This window comes from Eptatretus burgeri, chromosome 17 (assembly GCF_056783735.1).
Source record: "Eptatretus burgeri isolate ZD-2024b chromosome 17, Ebu_testis_v1, whole genome shotgun sequence".
In the NCBI taxonomy this organism is placed as follows: Eukaryota; Metazoa; Chordata; class Myxini; order Myxiniformes; family Myxinidae; genus Eptatretus; species Eptatretus burgeri.
In genome coordinates, this window is record NC_140977.1 from 59,545,711 (window position 1) to 59,567,411 (window position 21,701).

At 41.1% G+C, this 21,701-nt stretch overlaps 1 protein-coding gene across 24 annotated transcripts in view; it reads right to left on the bottom strand.

Moving 5' to 3' along the window:
* The window catches only part of LOC147010254 (uncharacterized), a 158,064-nt gene that overhangs the window by 52,926 nt on the left and 83,437 nt on the right, over positions 1 to 21,701 (bottom strand). For 13 of the 24 annotated variants that reach the window (XM_085863173.1, XM_085863168.1, XM_085863167.1 and 10 more), the window contains 2 exons: positions 7,094 to 7,843; positions 4,709 to 4,765 (listed from right to left, as the gene is read on the bottom strand). In XM_085863173.1, coding sequence (XP_085719299.1) covers positions 4,709 to 4,765; positions 7,094 to 7,843 — 807 coding nt within the window. Of the gene's footprint in view, positions 1 to 2,557; positions 3,802 to 4,708; positions 4,766 to 7,093; positions 7,844 to 21,701 lie in introns of those variants that run through there. The other 11 variants (XM_085863183.1, XM_085863184.1, XM_085863182.1 and 8 more) reach the window with 3 other exon arrangements.

Below are 21,701 nucleotides of genomic sequence, written 5' to 3' on the forward strand. Positions count from 1 at the left end.
AAGGAGAAGATGCTATTAGCAATACAAGGAAGTCACTGGATGCTGTGTCTCCATGTTGTCATGAAGAAGCTGACACTCGAATATTTGTACACGCCAGGGATGCAACGACGGATGGTATCAAGTCCATTATCATTAAGGCTAATGACACGGACGTACTAGTCATAGCAATATCTGTACTGCCATCCTTACAGGAACTAGGTCTTGAGAACATGTGGATTGCCTATGGCCAAGGAGCCAAGGCGTGATGGATTCCAGTCCATGAGGTACTTTCTGCAATAGGGCCTGAGAAAGCGAGAGGGATCCCATACTTCCATGCATTCACTGGATGTGACGTCGTGTCTGCCTTCCACGGTAAAGGAAAGAAAACTGCATGGCAGACTTGGAACATCTTTGATGATGTTTCTGAAACATTCACCAATCTCAGCCAGCATCCAACATTGATTTGTGATCTTGACTTTTTAAAGTTTTTTATTTTTTTCAAATTTTTCAAAATTTGGATTTTCAAATGGCCAATCAGGCAGATTTGATTGGAATCCCCTGGAGAACAAATGTGCCAAATTTGATGGTTGAATCATCATTTGCACGATTCCTCTCAAAAATTGCTGTAATCTGCCCCACGAGCACTCTCTGAGGTTCGGAAACCAGATCGTGGCGAGATCATGGTGGGTGGTTACATCAACTATTGGTCTGGTCTCTCTGATGGTTTCCATGCCCAAGGAGTTGCTCTGGCTGTGTCCAATAAGCTGACTCCAATGATAATTGAGGCAACACCAGTCAACGAGCCTATTATGAGAGTTAGGATTCGTCACTCCTTCGGTGTCGTTTCTCTGGTCTCTGTTTATGCTCTGACTCAGGCAAGTGATGTCATCGTGAAGGACGCATTCTATGCCACGCTTGAGTCTGTGGTTGATCAGTGCCCCAGGTGAGATACTCTTCTAATCTTTGGGGATTTCAATGCATCGACTGGGACTGATAGGGATGGTTATAAGATATGTGTTGGTCCCCATAGGTCTGGAACTGTGAACCACAAAGCACTAAGTTCCTTGACTTTGCAAGAAGTCTTGGACTTAGGGTGGCTGGTTCATTGTTTCAGTGCCCACAGGCTCATCGCTGGACTTGGTATTCCAACGCTAGTGGTGTGGCAAAGGAGATTGACCATGTGCTCGTTGATGGTCACTGGAGGATGATCCAAAACTGCAGGGTCGACCAGTGCTTAGTTAATTACCGAGCACAGGCTTGTTGGAGAAACTCTGTAGTTGCAGCTTAAATCCAGGAGATTGGTACCATGGCAGTCTATGCTGGATCTTGATAAGCAAAAGGATGAGAGGGTAGCTGAGGAGTTTCCGAAGTCTCAGTGGGGATTTGGGGGGGAGGGGTCTGGGTACTTTGGAGAATCCTGAAGAATTGTGGAGTGCTTTCAAAACCACCATCCGTGATGTTGCCCGTGGATGTCTTGGAACTCACCGGAGGACGAAGAAGAAATTTGTCTCTCAAGGGACACTGGATACCATTGACCAGTCGCAGGGCTAGGCTTAACGGCAGAGCCGAGCTGTTCAGGGAGTTGAGGTGTAAAACTGTACGTGTGCCGAGGGTGGACAGAGAAGCTTATGTGTGAGGAATCTGTGAGGGGGTAGAGCATCACCTGTGGCCCACTATGAGATATTGTCCTGCTTATTGGGATTACAACGGATTCTCATCCTGCTTTTCAAGAGATTCTCGTCACGCATTGCGTTCATCCAAGCCCGTCCCTTGATGTACTGCAAGTTAGAGCTGAGGGTGGTGAGTGGTGGGCTCTTGCAAGAGGGGTCCGAAATGAAGGCCTGCTGGTCCGGTTACTTTGATCAGCTGTACCAGGCTCATCCACCAGCAGTTGAGCTGGATTTCGGGGGTGTTACTATCCCTATTGCTGACCCTCTAATCAACTGTGATCCACCTTCGTTTTCCCATCATCTTACTACTGTCCATCTCTTCGCATATTTTATACCTCTGTGAACCCGAACTAATGCAACCCTCATACTTGCACGTTAATGCAATTCCTCCACTCCATTCCTGTTTGTTCATTCCCTCTCTTGTGCCCAAATGTCGCTCCATCAGTTCATTGCCCTTTTACCCTCCATTCAATCACCCTTCCATGAGCCTCGATGTTGAACAGACAAAAAAAACCTCAATGAGCCGTGGTTGTTACAAATCCGCACCGGACAAGTAGAGTCGCAAGCAATCAAATGCGGTTGTATTTATTTGCACAAAATTTGACATTTGCAGGAGTAAAATGAAATGCACAAAAAGATAAGGGAATCACAGAATCATCAAACTGAGTGAAGCACAACAGAGGGAAGAGAGAGAGAAAAAGGAGAATCAAGATCCCGAATGGTGTCACTCTCAAACACAATTGTCTCCTTAAAAATCAACATGTCTCCTTCCCTTTAATTTACTTTGCACATCATTTTTATTTATATGGCAATCTCGGTTCATGGAGGAACGGAACGACTCAAAGTAGAACCTGTTGAAATGTCCATCGACATACTACCGAGGGGTATGGGGGAGATAGATCTGCACAAGTAATAGAGGAATAACACAAAATGAGAAACAATGGTACGGAGAGCAACACAATGGGAAAGAATGAAGAGATCTTGGCGTTGCATGGGTGAGCATACGAGATAATGATGTGCAGTGTATTTGAAAGATAGGTGATGAAAATGAGATTATGGACATTGAGATTCGACATAATGCCTTAATGTTGCACTGTAAATAATTAATCAAAGGTTCTGTGCTAAATTTGTTTAATTGTGACAAAATGATGTCAGTATGATGATTGAACCAGAACAGGGCACGAGTCTCAAAGCCATGCTAACAACATGACAACTTTCTAGCTAACGTCCGAACACTGACCAATTGGAAAGGAATATGCAAATGTCAGTATTTGTCAATTTCTCCCAAAATAACAATCAGGAGGAAGTAGCACGAAGATCAAAGGTCTAACGGCAAAATGAAAAGTAACGACGTGATAAAGCCATTTTGGTCCAAGGGTCGAGCAAACATGTGGTCAGCATCAATTACCATTTAAAATCCCCCTTCTTTCCCTGCACTGGTGTGGATGTTTGTCATGGCGCTGAAGATGGGAGTTGTGTTTGAAGGTCATGCCACATTTTTTACATTGAAAAGGTCGTTCATTTGAATGAACACGAAGATGTCTTACAAGTTGACATTTTGCCCCGAATGCCTTTCCACATGTCTTGCAGAAATGGGATTTATTTTGTGGCCTCTGTGCCATCTGATGTTGTTGTAGATTTGACTTCCGTTTGAAGGTTTTTCCACAGCACTGGCATTCAAAAGGTCTTTCATCGGTGTGGCACCTGAGATGCACCGAATAGTGTGGTTTGTCTGCAAATGCCTTTCCACATTCTTTACACTTGAAGGGTCGTATTCCAGCATGAATTCTCAGATGTGAATGGAGTCTTTCCTTCCTTCTGAACTTCTTCCAACATTTGTCACACGTGTAAGGTATTTCCAAGACGTGTATCCCATAATGGCGATTGAGGTTAGATCTCAAACCGAAATACTTTCCACACTCGTTGCACTTGTAGGATCCTTTTTTGGTATGAAGGTGGTAAGGATACTTTTGGGTATGTTTGTCCATTTGAGTAAATTTTTCCAAAAGTACCACACATTTTCTCAACTTCATTTGTTCTTTCATTTCCGCTCCAAGTTTCGGCAGAATTTCCTCATCGCTCCTTTTTCTCCATTCATGGCCATCACCAAAAACAAAGTCTTCTTTCAACGTCTGTTTGATCAACCGTTGCTCTGCAAGAAAATGAACAAGCTCCTCAACACGTCCTCTTTCAATTGTTGAAGAGGTACGGGGTTAAATCCTGAGCAGGAAGGACCTTCAACTTCTCTTTGCAAACACTCACAAAAGGCACGAGTGATAAACTGATGGAAGAATAAAAAATAACAAAAGAGGACAAATGTGAGGAAATGAGGAAAAATGAAAAAGGATGGAAATTCATACGACACCGACATTTCAACCTCGTATTCATGAATATATTACCTCCGCCACTGAAAGTGGATGGATATGTTTTTTGTCTGTTTGTCTGTGAGCAGGACATCTCAAATAAGTTATGGATGGATCTCGAGGAAACTTGGTTGTCAGATTGGGTGTGTGCCCAGGACGAATTGGTTAGACTTTGGTGAAGATCCAGATGCGAGAATTTATTAAAGTGATTCTTCACCATTGAGAGATATGGCCAAAAACTGCACATAAGACAATATCTCGAAAAGTTATGGACAGATTCAGACAAAACGAGGTGGACACGTTGGGTGTGTGACAAGGCCAAATTGATTAGATTTTGGTGAAATACGGATCTGGATAAGAGAATTTTTTAAAGTCATTCATCACCATTAAGAGAGGGGCCAAAAATGATGCACAGCACGATATTTCAAAAAGTAGTGTACGGATGTCAAAACTTGGTGGACGAGCTGGATAGGTGACACAAACAAGCTGATTAGATTTTGGCGTGTGCCAAGGATGACTGGTCTCTATCCAGATTCGGCCTATCATTGGCATACAAAACGCAAACTGTTCAGCCTGGCGGAGGTATGTGCTTCACCATGTGTCATTCTCGTTGTAATGGGAGAGGAAGGAAGACAGAACTTGGGAATGATAAGAGAGGGGGAACAACTTGAGTGTTGTGTTGCTGCTCCAGCTTACCTCGAACTTCCTGAAATTCCTGTTCTTCCGGCTCACATTTCACAATAGTCGTCACATCTAGAGAGGAACAGAACTCACGATAAAAATGGCTGCCAGTGGGGACAAAAATGTGCATATCTCAAGAAAGTTTTTAAAATGAAAATTTGTTTCTCTTCAACTAAGCACATCCATCGTTCATTATGCGAGGAAGGCAAGTTCAAACCTCATATATACAGTTGAGAGTTTTATGCCTCCGCTGAAGACGTCGCAGGGGAAATCATTTTTCGGGTTGTCCGTCTGGTTTTCCATCAGTCTGTCCTACGTTGTGATAGGTTTTCGTTCTCGTGATAAGATCCCTTTAGCCGTTCTGAAGTTAAGTCAAATTTGGTACAAGTATGTATAATGATGCAAAAATGAACCAATTATATTAAGGGGTCAAGAGGTCAAAGGGTGGAAGTCACTTTCGGTAAAAATTCTGTTACCACACTAACTTCTGAACCAGTGATGGGATTTTGACCAAATTTGGTACAAGTATAGATTATTATGATGCAAAGATGAACCAATTCGATTTTGGCAACAAAGGTCAGAGGTCATGTCACGTAAAAATGTGACACTTGAGAACAGTTGAAGGGATTAAAATTAAACTTTGTACAAGTATTATAATGATGTAATAATGTGGGCGGAGGCATATCAGTCGACATCGTAACATCAGAGTGACGTTTTGGTAATCATGTCCTATGTTCTTGTTATTGTTAAAAGTAAGATGAACATCACATCATGGTTTTGTCCTGTGTCACAGATGGACAAGTTTAGACACTAAAAAAAAAAATATATATATATATATATATATATATATATATATATATATATATATATATATATATATATATATATATATATATATATATTCACCCTGAGGCCTGAACATATTTAAGATGTAATTGAGAATGGAGTGGTCAGGGTTGGGAGAGTGAGGAAGACAAGAGAAAGAATGAAAGAGAAAATATTGATATTCCTGTGTACGATGCTGAAATGACGTGTTATTGGTTTGTCCTCCTCCAGCTCACCTCACACTTCCTGAAATTTACCAAGTAACATTAACCCGAACTAACGCAACCCTCAAACTTGCACGTTAATGCATTCCTCTCCTCCATTCCTGTTTGTTCATTCCCTCCAAATGTCGCTCCATCAGTTCATTTCCCTTTTGCCATCCATTCCATCACGCTTCCATGAGCCTCGATGTTGAATAGAAAAAAAAAACCTTCCTCAATGAGCCGTGGATGTTACAAATCCGCACCGGACAAGTACATTCGCAAGCAATCAACCGCGGTTGTATTTATTTGCACAAAATTTGACATTTGCAGGAGTAAAGTGAAATGCACAAAAAGATAAGGGAATCACAGACTCAGAAAGATAAGGGAATCATGGGTTGACTCAGCCTGTCATCCTTCCGAGGTCGGCGAAGTGAGTACCAGTGTACTGGGCCGGTGTATACCCCGGTTAAAATAGGTGTACCATATCCCTGTGTCATAAGAGGCGACCAGGGTTGCGTCAGGAAGGGCATCCGGCGTAAAACATGTGCCAAATCACTATGCGGATCATACGGATGATCCGCTGTGGCGACCCTTAACGGGAGCAGCCGAAGGAAGAAGAAGAAGAGAATCACAGAGAGTCATTCAACTGAGTGAAGCAAAACAGAGGGAAGAGAGAGAAAAAGGAGAATCAAGATCCCGAATGGTGTCACTCTCGAACACAATTGTCTCCTTTATAAATCAACATGTCTCCTTCCCTTTAACTTACTTTGTCCATCATTTTTATTTATATGGCAATCTCAGTTCATGGAGGAACGGAACGACTCAAAGTAGAACCTGTTTAAACGTCCATGTACATACTACCGAGGGGTATGGGGGAGATAGATCTGCACAAGTAATGGAGGAAAAACACAAAATGAGAAACAATGGTAGGGAGAGCAACACAATGGGAAACAATGAAGAGATCTTGGTGTTGCGTGGGTGAGCGTACGAGATAATGATGTGCAGTGTATTTGAAAGATAGTGATGAAAATGAAATAATGGACATTGGGATCCTACATTATGCCTTAATGTTACACTGTAAATAATCAAAGGTTCTGTGCTAACTTTGTTTAATTGTGACAAAATGACGTCAGTATGATGATCGAACCACAACAGGGCACGAGTCCCAAAGCCATGCTCTGCACAACATGACAACCTTCTCGCTAACATCGGAACACTGACCAATTGGAAAGGAATATGCAAATGTCAGTATTTGTCGATCAGGAGGAAGTAGAGCGAATATCAAAGGTCCAACAGCAATATGAAAAGTAACGACGTGATAAAGCCATTTTGGGTCCAAGGGTCGACCAAACACGTGGTCAGCATCAATTACCTTTTAAAATCCCCCTTCTTTCCTTGCACTGGTGAGGATGTTTGTCATGGCACAGAAGATGGGAGTTGTGTTTGAAGGTCATGCCACATTTTTTACATTGAAAAGGTCGTTCATTTGAAGGAACACGAAGATGTGTGTTGAGATGACATTTTGCACCGAATGCCTTTCCACACGTTTTGCAGAAATGGGATTTATTTTGTGGCCTCTGTGGCCACTGTGCCAGCTGATGTTGTAAATTTGACTTCCGTTTGATGGTTTGTCCAGAGCACTGGCATTCAAAAGATCTTTCAGCGGTGTGGCACCTGAGATGCACCAAATCGTGGGGTTTGTCTGCAAATGCCTTTCCACATTTGTTGCACTTGAAGGGTCGTATTGCAGCATGAATTCTTGGATGTGAATGGAGGCTTCCCTTCCTCCTGAACTTCTTCCCACATTTTTCACACGTGTAAGGTATTTCCAAGACGTGTATCCCATAATGGCGATTGAGGTTAGATCTTAAACTGAAACACTTTCCACACTCATCACACTTGTAGGATCCTTTCTTGGTGTGATGGTGGTTAGGATACTTTTGGGTATGTTTGTCCATTTTAGTTAATTTTTCCAAAAGTACCACACATTTTCTCAACTTCATTTGTTCTTTCATTTCACCTCCAAGTTTCGGCAGAATTTCCTCATCGCTCCTTTTTCTCCATTCATGGTCATCACCAAAAACAAACTCTTCCTTTACCGTCTGTTTGATCAACCGTTGCTCTGCAAAAAAAATGAACAAGCTCCTCAACACATCCTCTTTCAATTGTGGAAGAGGTACAGGGTTAAATCCTGAGCAGGAAGGACCTTCAACTTCTCTATGCACTCATAAAAGGCACAAGTAATAATGTTGTGGGCCGGGAGTCGGTGGCGAGGAACGACCGCCAGGTGGAGCAGTAGAGCCGTCTCCCACCGAACACCCGGAATTGCAGGTCGTAACCTTCGGACAACTCCAAAGGTCACGGGTCCCTTCGTGGACCGTGGTCACCAATATTTATATGGCGTGGGGTAGGGTTAATTGCCTAATTTCAATATACCGAAGTACCCACGTCGTCTAACTTCCGGGGAAAACCACACCGTCGACGGACCTCGGGCGGAACGGGCCGTTTAACGAGCCCGATCCGTGTGTAAACCGAACGGGGATTACCAAGATCCGTCAGTCCAAATGAACAATTACAGCAACAAGACCTCCCTAATTCCCAATATGGACCGTGCTAAACCAATGAAAGAAAGTGACAGACAACGAGCTGGTACATTGAACAATTGGGGTTTATTTATAACGGGGCAGGGGAGCACAAAAAGAGCAGAGTTAAACCGACTATCGAGAAGAAATGCAAGTAATGTACAAGGCACTTAAACAATTGCTACTTATAGACTGGAACCACAGACACACACGCACACACCCAAAAGAAATGGTGGCCGCGGCCTTCATTTAGCCCTTCAGCTCGGGAGGGAAGGCGAGCTGAGGGCAAGAGCCGCACTTGCACCTGTCCGCCTCGTGCGGTCTGCTTGAGCTCGTTCGGTGGAGGGACTCGAACCCACCGCCTCAACGCAGCACCAAGCACCAGGGACGAGTGACAGAGCGACGGACGCCAGCCAGCACGAAGGCGGACGAGGCGAGAGACGACGAGGTGAAAGGTGATCAAGGCCGAAAAAGCTTCCAAAGGAATCAGACGACACCAGGCGAGGCAGACCCAGACAGCCAAACAGAACGTGCCGAATCACTCAGCCTCTCCTGAGGTGGGAGGGATTTCTTCCCTGGCCACTCGCCTCCTGATTGGACGGTTGCGTCGCGCGATGTCTGTCCCCCTCTGATTGGACAGGGGGAAAACCCTGCCTTTCTGGGGCGGAGTCGGAGCTGAGGTAATGAGCCTCCTGATTGGACGAAGGGCACGACCTTGTCATAGTGGGCGGAATCGGCTCTGAGGAGACTCCGCCCACAGAACTTGGGAATGATGAGAGAGTTTGCAGCAACTTCGGAATGATCAGCAGTTTGACTTCCGGTTCTGGGTTTACAGCAACGCAGGTTCTCTCAAGGGTCTTTGCCAACTTTGTGAAAGCTAAATTTCCGGTTGTTATACGTTACGTTTTAACTATTTATTTTCTCACCTCAATGTTAATGTGTGTTCCGAGTTTGGTTTTGTTTCAAAAATCTTGCTATTTTGTGAGTTTTCGTCGACCTTGTCTTATCATTCCCCTCTGGGTGTACGATCATTTTTATTTGTATTCTCTCCCTTATACCTTCAATTCCTATTTTCCTCACTTTCACAACGTCCCACTCCCTCCCAACTCAACAATGTTTCTTGTCTTCAATTTAAATGAAAAAAAAACAAGAAAAAAACACCGTACCCACGAGTCCCGATCCTCCTCATTCTTCTTCTTCTTCTTCTTCTTCTTCTTCTTCTTCTTCTTCTTCTTCTTCTTCTTCTTCTTCCGACTTCTGACGGCACACCATCTTTCTTCTACTTGAGTTGACCCTCTCTCACCATTACCTTCACGATTTATTCCAATAACCTTCCATTCCCGAATCTTAAAAAATACATCAAAAAATAATAATATTCCTCGTGTCCCTTCAATCGATACACCTCCTGTAACCACGTGTCTCTACCCTCTTCCTGGTAAATTTCATTGATTATTCAGCTTCACTCTGCATTTACCGTTCCAAATTCACCATACACCTCCACAATTTTACTTCAACCTTCCCTTTTCCAAATGCAACGCAATCCTTATTTAAAATAAAAAATTAACAAATTCACTTTTTATGATACACCTCCCATAGCCACGTGCTTCCGCCGCAACCACACGGTCCGTTTCCACTTTCTGCGTTCACTGATCCAAATTCACCATTCACCTCATATTTTCTACAACCTTTCCATCACATAATCTGATGAAAACTCTCTCAAATAATAATAATAATAACAATAGGAATAATAATAATCAAAATGATCTCTGATAATGCTTCATCTTCCTCTTTCACACTTGTGGTTCTCATTATTGCATCATAATTCACTACTCCTATTTTAACAGACTGCTCTTAATTCGACCTTTCATTCATACCTTGCCTAAAAAAACCAAACTGTTTCAGCATTTCTTCTCTCTATTCTCTGAATTCGCCTTCATTGAATCCATCAAGAAATGTCTTTAATCGCATCTCTGACCAAAAAAAAAAATTAAAATTCCAGTTTGCTTTGAGTGTTCACTTTCCATCAACCATTCTTTTTTTATATAAGTTCAGTGGCAACTCACCCCTCCAATTCCGCCCTCTCAAAGCAACCATCACACTCTTCTCAGTCCAAGCCTCCCTCTCACCTTTCTCCTTCAACTCTGCCCACTCACCCTTCTCTCCCCTCACTTAAAGTTGCCCCCCAGTAGGGTGAATATACTGATTCTGGCTCACTTTTCCCCATGTAAATGAATGGGGGATTTTCAGCGATTCATATTTTTTTTCCCTAAAAATAAACCCCCTTTTTATCCCAAGGTATATTTATTTGTCTCCCCTTTTAACCTGGGGATACTTTTTTTCAAATAACCCATGCAATAAGATAAAGATTTGTTCAAGTAGCAAAGTAGTAATGTGATTTGTTAAAGGTGATTCTAAAGAAATATCTGAAACGTCTAAGCCTCGGGACACTCTTTATCAAATAACCGATGCATATTGTTTAGCTCACTCATTGAACCTATAAAGATTTGTTCATTCTCAAATTCCTTCAACAGTTTAATTTTCTTTGCACAATAATCCCCATCTAAAATATTGAAAAACAAAACATTTGAATCTTTATATTTTTTAAGATACCGCTTTTGTGCCATTACGAAATGATAAACTTCTCTTAATGCTCTTGTTTGACCACCTCCTGAGCCACAGGTTATTTTAAGCCACGCCCACTTCCCTCTAAGCCCCGCCCACCTTCCCACGAAATTTTTTATAAGCCCCACCCACTTTTGCTAAGCCCCGCCTACTTTTCATGAGGTATTTTTTATAAGCCACGCCCACTTTGCTCAGCCCCGCCCACTTTATTAGGTTTGTGTAAGCCACGTCCACTTTTCCTAAGCCCCACCCACTTTTGCAAAGCCCCACCTACTCTTACATCATTTCCAGTTCATCTCTGACTCACAAAGAAATCACAAGAAAATTCCAGCATGTTATGGTTTTGAAAAGTTTCCCAACGAAGGCTTGCCCAGGGAATTTCCAAAGGAAACCACACCCACCAGTCTTTCCCGATAAAAGCCTCAAGCCCAGGCTCCATTTTAAACATTTTTTTTTGCTGGCCATGGTGTGCTTGTGTGCTTGCCTGGAACTCTCTGACTTGTATGGAACTAAACCTTCAAGTTGATGAACTGGATTCAAACCTCTTATCCATTGAGGTAAGATTTTATTTTCCTATTTTTAGTTCCTTTTAAACATCGACTTGTTGAATAATTAAATAACTTAATTAATACATTATTATTTCCTCTCACAGGAAATTGTATCTGAAATGCAATATGAAAATACCGATTTTGCCACAACTTGGGGCGAAATTGTTGGCTTGGTTGAAGACCTTGTGAGCGACCAAGACCTTGAGTGGGATGACTGGGGTTCCTTGGAACTCTCCGACTTGTATGGAACTAAACCTTCAAGTTGATGAACTGGATTCAAACCTCTTATCTGTTGAGGTAAGATTTTTATTTTCCTTTTTTCAAACTTTGATTGAAGCATACTCATTTAATAATTAAATCACTTGATTAATACATTATTATTTTCTCTCACAGGATATTGTATCTGAAAGACGAAATGAAAATACTGCTTTTGCTACAACTTGGGGTGAAATTGTTAGCTTGGTTGAAGACCTTGTGAGCGACCAAGATCCACAGAACGAGTTCGTCCTTGATGACCCAACCAAAGAGTTATACCTTGGAGACCAGCAAAATCCTGAAAAAGAGTTTTACAGCAATAGTACTCATTGTGAGTTATAAAGACAATACCCACTGAACAAGTTATACCTTGATGAGCCAGAATACAAGTTTTACCTTGGAGACTCACAAATTTTGAAAAAAAATCAGTAAATGAGTTCTGCCTTGATGGTTTAAATAACTACCTTGGAGACTCAGGAAAAGGGTTCTGCCAAGATGGTTCTAAATATGGGGCCTTCCTTGGAGACTCACAAATTTTGAAAAAAATCAGTAAATGAGTTCTGCCTTGATGGTTTAAATAACTACCTTGGAGACTCAGGAAAAGGGTTCTGCCAAGATGGTTCTAAATATGGGGCCTACCTTGGAGACTCACAAATTTTGAAAAAATCAGTAAATGAGTTCTGCCTTGATGGTTTAAATAACTACCTTGGAGACTCAGGAAAAGGGTTCTGCCAAGATGGTTCTAAATATGGGGCCTACCTTGGAGACTCACAAATTTTGAAAAAAATCAGGAAATGAGTTATCCTTAAGAGACTTTGTAAGTTGGTTTTATTTTGAATATTTGAAATGTGGGTTTCTGGCTTGATAACTCACAATGTGATACATATCTTGGAAACTCAACGGGAATGTGGTAATACCTTGAAGACTTGGAAAGTTGGGTTTATGTTGGAGACTTGAAACTTTTTTGGAGACTTTTATTTATTATTTTATTTATTTATATTTTGGAGACTTTTGGAGTTGCTATCACTCTTTGGGATCTAAACCTATCGATGTAGTTCTTTGTCGGATGGTCCTTGATGGGAGCAAGATCAAGAAAGTTCTGGGAAGAAAGTGCAGGCTTACTCACCCTTTCTACGTCATCAAACCTGAAAGCCTTAAAAGACAGAATTGGAAGAAGAGAAAAAAACACAAAAAATATACATTGTTCGTTCTGGGAAGAAAGTGCAGGCTTACTCCCCCTTTCTACGTCATCAAACCTGAAAGCCTTAAAAGACAGAATTGGAAGAAGAGGAAAAAAAAAAAAACGTAAAAAATATATATATATAGGTGGAAATCTCATTTTGAAAAAGACATTGTGTTGGGTGAGGATTGAGTTGGGGTTGAGATTTTGAATGTGAGGGTTGGGGTTGAGATTTTGAATGTGAGGGTTGGGACACACACACACACACACACACACACACACACACACACACACACACACACACACACACACACACACACACACACACACACACACACACACACACACCAACAAACAAAAGTTAAGCCTCGACTATTCAGTTGAGGATTCTGTGTTTGGGGTTCACAGATCTAAGAACGTCCCCCCTTCGACACACATTATATACTGTTATACACCTCGGACTTGGCCCTCTAGTGTCCACAAAGGTGTATAGTAGGAGGGAGTGAAGGGACAACCCATTGCTCCCATGGGTATTATCTGCTTAGTTTTGTCTTTTGTAATTCCTGTGAATAAAATGAACCTAAAATCTCTTCCCCTTCCAAATCATATATCTTATAAGTCCAAGGAACCGTATCGATTACATCAACAATTTTAAAAAGTTTGTTCGTCCATCGTTTAGTATAACCCTTTTCAAAATGAGATTTCCACCTATATATTCTTACGATATCACCAACTTTGAACTTAGGTTTTCTGACATTAATCTCTTTTTCATATTTTAATTTTGTAAATGTTTCTGATGGTTTCATATTTGTTGACGTGTGAATCGTGTCATTATACTTATCCACAATATCCTGAATAAAAGATGACCATTGTTGTGAACAGAGTTGTGTGAATTTTTTATATACAGTAGTCTCTTTTAAGGTACGATTAAAACGTTCAACAACAACTGCCTTCCCTTCATTAAAGGTACTGTATAATGTAATACTGTTATTTTTTAGAAAATTCATAAATGTCTTGTTATAAAACTCTCTACCCTCATCAATCCACAATTTTTTAGGTTTTCTCTTACTTTTATTAAATATCTGTAGAAAGGCAAACATAAGAATATTTCCTGTTTTGGTTTTTAAAGGGACAACCCATGCGTATCTACTCCTAAAATCAATAACGGTTAAAGCATACTTGTACCCCTTATCATTATTGAGTTCAATCAAATCTGCGGACCAGATATAATCAACTTCCTTGGAATAAACTTTCCTTCTACGAAACTTTGTGAATATTGGTTTATGTAATTCATCAGCTAATTGCTCTTCAGTCATCATTAGAGCCTATAAGTTTTTTGAATTTCCAAGTCCAAGTTTCAATTTAGCACTGATCATCTTCTTCACAATGAACCGATCAACTTTTTCTCTCAAGGTTGGATTTTGTATCAGAGACAAATTATACAACATTTCTCTATCAGCTTCATGCTTTTCTTCCAACGTTGTGGTATTCCCATAATCAATATCGTGTCTCATGCACACTTCATCAACTCTATTGATGGGTTCACTCCATGATTTAGGATTGTCTGCCTCATCTAATCTTTTATCCAAGTTTGTGCCTGGACCACAGAAAGAATACCCTGGAAGATGTAATTCCCCTGGTATTCCAGTAGTTGTAAATTTACTTCCTGATAAAAACTTTTGTATATCTCCTCCTCGTTTGTGTTTGGAGATAAATTGATTTTTTTTTTGAACCACACACTGAACATATACCTTTTTGTATAACCCTGTTATTTTTACTTTTAATATATGAAATATTTTTAGCATTAGTTTTCTTTTTACATTTGAGACAATAACTCATTTATTTATGAGAAAAATTCCTGCAGAGTGCAAAAACCTTTTTAGTTTCCAACAAGCACATTTGAATCTTAATTTTAAAAACATAAAGAATCCTTAGAAATGCCTTCACTCTCTCCTCCATTTATTTAAGAAAAAAAATGAAAAACTTGAATTAAAATGAATATCTTGTCGATGTCAATATTCTTGTCGAAAGTATTGCAAATAGACTTGTCAAGTTTTTGTTTTCCTCCTCGGTGGGTTAAGTTATTTTCTGTAATACCACCAATCTTTTTTTAATCTCACTGGTTTCCATATTTTGATATTTATTTTGTCTCGCTCTTTCCTCCCTCTCCTTCTCTCTCTCCTCCCTCTCCTCCTTCTCTTTCTTCTCCCTCTCCTCCTTTTTCTCCTCTTCCCTCTCTTCTTCAACTCCTTCCTCATCCCTTATTATCCTTGAATCGCTTACACCCCATAGAATATCATACATATATTCATCAGGATTTCTTGTTATTCCTGTATCCAAAATAATTTTTTTTACAACAGGAAACCAATAAAATTTCTTTTGAATTTCTAAAAGAGCCTTACCTTTTCTTAACTTTATAATTTTTTCATTATTTAACATTCTAATTAAATCTAAAGTTGTCGGTTTATCAACATCAGCATAATGCCAATCTTTTATTGAAAATACCTCATTCTTATGTTGTAGAACATATTTATTAAAATACCGAATACCCTTTTCTTGAAGGTATGCTTGGACACAGAAATGATAATTTTCTTGAAGCCTTCTTGCTGTCATTTATGTATTAGAAATATATGTTAGAATAATATAATGGCATGAAACACCTCCCCATCTTCCCATAGTTAAATCATTTTGTATTTCCTTACTTATTATATATAATCCTGTTTTTTCTGTTTTCATGATATAAACAAGGGCAAAACCATTATTATATTTACCCTTATTAAATTCTTTTATTTGTTGTTTACAAATCGTGGCCCCACAAAACTCATTCTCGATACCAAGTGGATAATATTCTTCCTTACGAGACTGATTTAATTGTTCCAGGTCTTCGAGGTTAATTTTAAATGACCAATTATACCCTAAATCATTCATATCATACCCCCATTGTTCTATTCTCATACAAACGATACGCCCTTCTTTATAAAAAATTATTTTAATTCGAACTGTGAATTCTGTATGACCTGGAGATAATATCAACACTTCTGTATCTTTGAAATACACGGCCGTTTTATTTAAAGATATATATTGTGATAAATCGCTTAATCTCACCAAGTCATTCACGTCAGTCGGGCTTGGATAATTTTTTAATTCATAAGCATTTTTCATGTTAATATTTTTGGTTATATTATATTTATGTCGTTCAGCCTGTGCCTTTGTGTAATAATTTGATAAATCAATATCCAGTTCTTGGGATACACCAAAGATAGAACCATCTTTACCAACATAAGTCATTTATATTAATTAAAAATAATATCATAAAATTTTTTATTTTTGTTGAGTTGAAATAACACATACAGACATAATTGACCACAAAACTTGGAATTTAATTCTTGAACTTGAAATGTTTGATAAACACCATTCTGTAAGAATTTTATGACTTCAACAGGCGGTGGAAGACCAAAACTATCAAAATAATATTTGTCTTGACTATTAAAAATACAAACCCAATGAGAACCGTTCCCATTATTAACTTCTAAGTTCATAATAATATTCTTTGTATGTTTCGGCACATTTGTTAATTCATCTCTCATACAAATAACCACATTATGAATTTTTAATTTCTTACAATATTTGACAAGTTGTAAATTTGATGTTGTATTCTTTCCAAATTCTTTAAACCACTCATCAATGCTCATTTATTTATTAGAAAGATATAATCCATTACCTCTTTTCGTTAATTTTACACCTGCTTGTGCTATAGAAGAAAGCATATCTCCAACTAACAATCTCGCTTTATCAGGCAGACCTTCAAGTTTTTCAGCAAAATCTACAATTACACCACTTCCACTAATTTGTTTCTCCAACTCTTTGTTATGTCTTTCCAATTCTTTTTGAGCCTGGAGTTGAGCCTTCCTTTCGTTGGCAGTTTTCACCGCTGTTGAAATACCACCCGTCAATGCTCCAACCGCATTTAAACCAGCAAATAAAGGAATTAGAAATGGGAGAAATCCTCCACTCGTCTCTCTTATTGAATATTTTTTCAACATTGGTTTTGTCATTTTAATTTTAAGTGAGCCAGTGTCATTCAAGATTTTAACCTGTTCTCTTGTGAGCAAAACATCAATTCTTACTGCTCCTTTTCTCTGAATTGTATTAACGTTAATCGTACAAGGCTTTTGATTTTGAACACAAGATGATAGTTTATGAAGATTGATTTGATTAACTTATACCCCAGTTGGTACTTTGCCACTCATTTATTTAACAAAAAAATTATGTGAGACTAATCATCACACCATTATCTGTATTAATCTGCAATTCTGTTTCTTCCAAAAGCAAACAATATGTATCAACTTCTTCACTCTCTCCTCTTTCAATGTATAGGGAAGTATCCACTCGATTAGACTTTATAGTTTCCTTTTGAGCGCTCAGGTCAAACGCATAGATTGTATACAAACTTTTAAATGCTGTCATATCCAAAATAGGTTCTTTATTTCCATTACTTTCACACACCTTTTGGTAAGACTTGTATGCTTCAGCAAAAATCATTTTTTTCCCAATTAATTTCCAATCTATCTCGTGGATAAAATGTTCCATCTAGAGAAACGCGAAGTTGGTTCACCTTAGCATTATCACTCAATGCATTATTCTTATCAGTCGCAGTATCACCATCTGGCTTTTTAAAAATGATCCACAGATATCGTGGCTTTCCTTCCAGAACACCCAAATTCCACATGTAAGTGGTTTGGTTGAGTTTAACGTGTTGACATCTTCTTTTCAGGTATGATACACTGAGTGGTTTCTTTGAGTTAAGTCTTCTATTTAATATCTCTTCTGTTTTAAGATTAGGAGTATATTCACTGATATACCAACTCATTTCCTCAATTACAAATTTATTCTGTTCACCAAAAGCAATACCAACACCAAAAAGCAATCCATTTTCATTATCATTCCTTTGTAGTTGAAATCTAATTTTAAGACCATACAGAACTTTATCATGATCACAAAATCCAAATATACCTTTAAGAGGAACTTCCACAGTAAAACTATTTTCTTCTTTTGTATCATCATTATACGCTCCTTTCCTTTGAGTATATCCAGGGTCTGTGTTTGTTCCCGTTGACATATCAGGAATAAAACCTTCGACAGACCCCTTTCCCATTCTATCACTGAATGTATAGAGTGTAAATTTCATCATTTCAGATACAGCAGAGACATAATCAACCGCTTCAACTTCTTGTGTTCCAATATACAAACGCACACTATCAAACATTTTCCAGAAGAAATCATTTACAAGTGTAGCGTTTGTGTTAGTCGCAGCCTTAGTGAATTTAAATTTACACAACAAGAAACTTTCGGAGAGATTCAAATAGGTTTGTTGATTATTTATTTCAAAACTTTTTGTACCATTCGTATTCCAGTCTGTTCCAGTTATTGCATTTACCTTGAAGTAATCTTCTTTTTTAGTGGAGTTTGAGATAATAATAGTATCATCCAAATCATAGATACTATCAATTGCTTCCATACTTGTATTTATTTAGGAAAAAAGATGTTAAAACGTTTGAAACCCTGATCCAAGTATTCGAATTATTTTCTGTCGTTCTTGGGGGGACAACTGAGTTTTGCCTTTCTTAATTTCTTTTATTGCTTGTAATTTATGAGATTCCTTCTGGGCATCTTTTATGCTCTTTACAGCACCTGCTACATTCCCCACAGCAGAAGCAGTTGAACCAATTAGATCTTTATGTTTAAGAATAGTTGAACCAACACCCATTAGAGTATCAATTATCCCATCTCCTCTAAATTGATGTCCAACACCCCTTTCTCTCTTAGGTTTATAGTATCCTCTACCAAGATACATACCTTCACCCTTGTAGTATGGGGAAAGGAACATCAGGTCAGGTCAGGTATGGGAGCATGTGCCAGAACAGCGCGTCGCTGCGTCCACTTTCCGTCGGTACTCCAGGGGCCTCCGTCTGGCCATCCCCCGGGCAGATGCCAGGCCCATCCCCATCTCCTTGAGATGATGGTCAACCTGCTGCAACCATGAGGCACGTGGTCGGCCCACTGGCCTCCTCCACTCATGAGACTCCCTCGCTGAGAGAATCTGGTGAGCAGGATCAGCATCAGGAAAACGAGCCACATGTCCATACAGCCGCAACTGACGCTCACGGACTATGCAGGTAACAAATCTCATCCGAGTCTCTCTCAGCAACCGCTTGTTGGACACAAAATCCGACCAGCGATAGCCAAGGATTCTCCGAAGACACATGGTACCAAAGGAATTAAGTCTCCGTCTCAGATCGTTGGTCAGAGTCCAAGTCTCGCACCCATAGAGCAAGACTGGAAGTACCAAGGACCTGAAGACTCAGACTTTCGTCCTCCCGCACAGGTACCGGCACCGCCACACCCCATGATCCAGTGAATCCATGACTCCCCAGGCCCGACCCAGACGTCTATTGACCTCTGACTCGCAGCCACCAGAGACATGAATATCACTGCCAAGGTAAGTGAATCTCTCCACGACCTCAACATCCTCACCACAAACAGACACAGACAGGACAGCAGCATCCAAGATGTCACCGAAAGCCTGGATCTTAGTTTTGACCCAAGAAACCCGTAATCCCAGCGGCTCCTACTCCTCATTCAGCACCTTGAGGGCCCCCAAAAGGATGTCTAAAGTCTCCGCAAAGATGACTGCATCGTCTGCAAAATCAAGGTCCGAGATCTTGACATTCCCAAACGATGCACCGCAACTTGATCTCTCCGACATCCTCCCTAAAATCCAGTCCATACAAGTGCTGAAAAGTGTGGGGGCAAGTACACATCCCTGACGAACTCCAGTAACAACTGGAAATAAGTCAGAGGTGGTACCACCACACTTCACAGCACTCTCAGAACCAGAGTAGAGTTCAGACATCAGATCGATCAGTTTTGGTGGCACCCCACGAAGACCAAGAATCCTCCAGAGGATATCCCGATTCACTGAATCGAACGCTTTACAGAGATCAACATAGGCTGCAAGCAGCCCCTGCCGAAACTCTCGTCTGCGTTCGGTGAGGACACGAAGGGCAAGGATACGGTCAATCGTTGACCTCTTTGGTGTAAAGCCTGACTGCTCTGGACGCTGGTGCTCAAGCAGATGGTGGCGAACCCTATCAAGAATTATCCGAGCAAAGACCTTGCCCGGCACTGAGAGCAGCGTCACCCCTCGGTAGTTGTTGCAGTCTTGGCGATCACACTTCCCTTTCCAGAGAGGGACAACAAGGCCCCTCTTCCAGTCAGTTGGGATGATGCCTGTGTTCCAGGCAGAGCACAAAACTGCATGCAACGACACGAGTGCAGCATTTCCACCAGCCTTGAGAAGTTCGGCATGGATGCCACAAATCCCTGGAGCTTTGCCCCGTTTCAACTGGTTCACCGCAGCCCGTGTTTCCACAAGCGAAGGTGGACCACAGTTGATTCGTGGGTCAGCAACAGGGATTGTAACACCCTTGACATCCAACTCGACAGCTGGGGGATCAGCCTGGTACAACCGCTCAAAGTAACCGGCCCAGCGGGCCTTCACTTCAGACTCCTCTGTCAAGAGCCTACCACTCTCTGCTCGAACTGCAGTGCTCCGAGGGATGGGCTTGGATGAACGTAATGCGCGAATTCCCCTGTAAGCGGGCCGAGAATCACCTGTCCACAGGTGATGCTCTACCCCCTCACAGATTCCTCGCACATAGGCCTCCTTGTCCACCCTCAGTGCACGTACAGTTTTACGCCTCAGCTCCCTGAACAGCTCAGCTCTGCCATTCAGCCTGGCCCTGCGACTCTGGTCAATGGTATCCAGTGTCCCTCGAGAGACAAGATTCTTCTTTGCCCTGGGGTGAGTTCCAAGACATCCACCGGCAACATCAAGGACAGTGGTCTTGAAGGCGCTCCACAACTCTTCAGGACCCCCCAAAGCACCCAGACCCCCCAAGTGTCCACTCAGCCTGTTCGCAAACTCCTCAGCTACTCTCTCATCCCTGAGCTTGGCAACATCCAGCCTAGGCTGGGATGGTACCATTCTCCAGGATTTAAGGTGCAGCTTTAGAGTTGCTACAACAAGCCTGTGGTCAGTATTGAGGAACTGAGCACTCCGGTAGACCCTGCAGTTCTGGATCATCCTCCAACGACCGTCAATGAGGACATGGTCAATCTCCTTTGCCACACCGCCAGCGTTGGAATACCAAGTCCAGCGATGAGCTTGTGGGCGCTGAAACCATGAACCAGCCACCCTAAGTCCATGACTTCTTGCAAAGTCAAGGAACTTAGTGCTATTCTGGTTCATAGTTCCTGACCCATGGGGACCAACACACACCTCATAACCGTCCCTATCAGTTCCAGTCGATGCATTGAAATCCCCAAGACTAGAAGTGTATCTCGTCTGGGGCACTGATCAACCACAGACTCGAGTGTGGCGTAGAATGCATCCTTCACGGTGAGATCACTCGCCTCAGTCGGAGCATAAACAGAGACCAGGGAAATGACATCTAAGGAGTGACGAATCCTTAATCTCATAATACGCTCGTTGACCGGTGTTACCTCAATTATCATTGGGGTCAGCTTATTGGACACAGCTACAGCAACTCCTTGGGTATGGTAACCATCAGAGCGACCAGACCAATAGTAGGTGTAACCACCCACCATTATCTCGCCGCAATCCGGTCACCGAACCTCAGAGAGAGCTGCAATCCCGATGTCCAAACGCTTGAGCTCAGATGATAACAGAGACAGGTGATCATCCTCTCTTAGGGATAGGACATTCCAGGC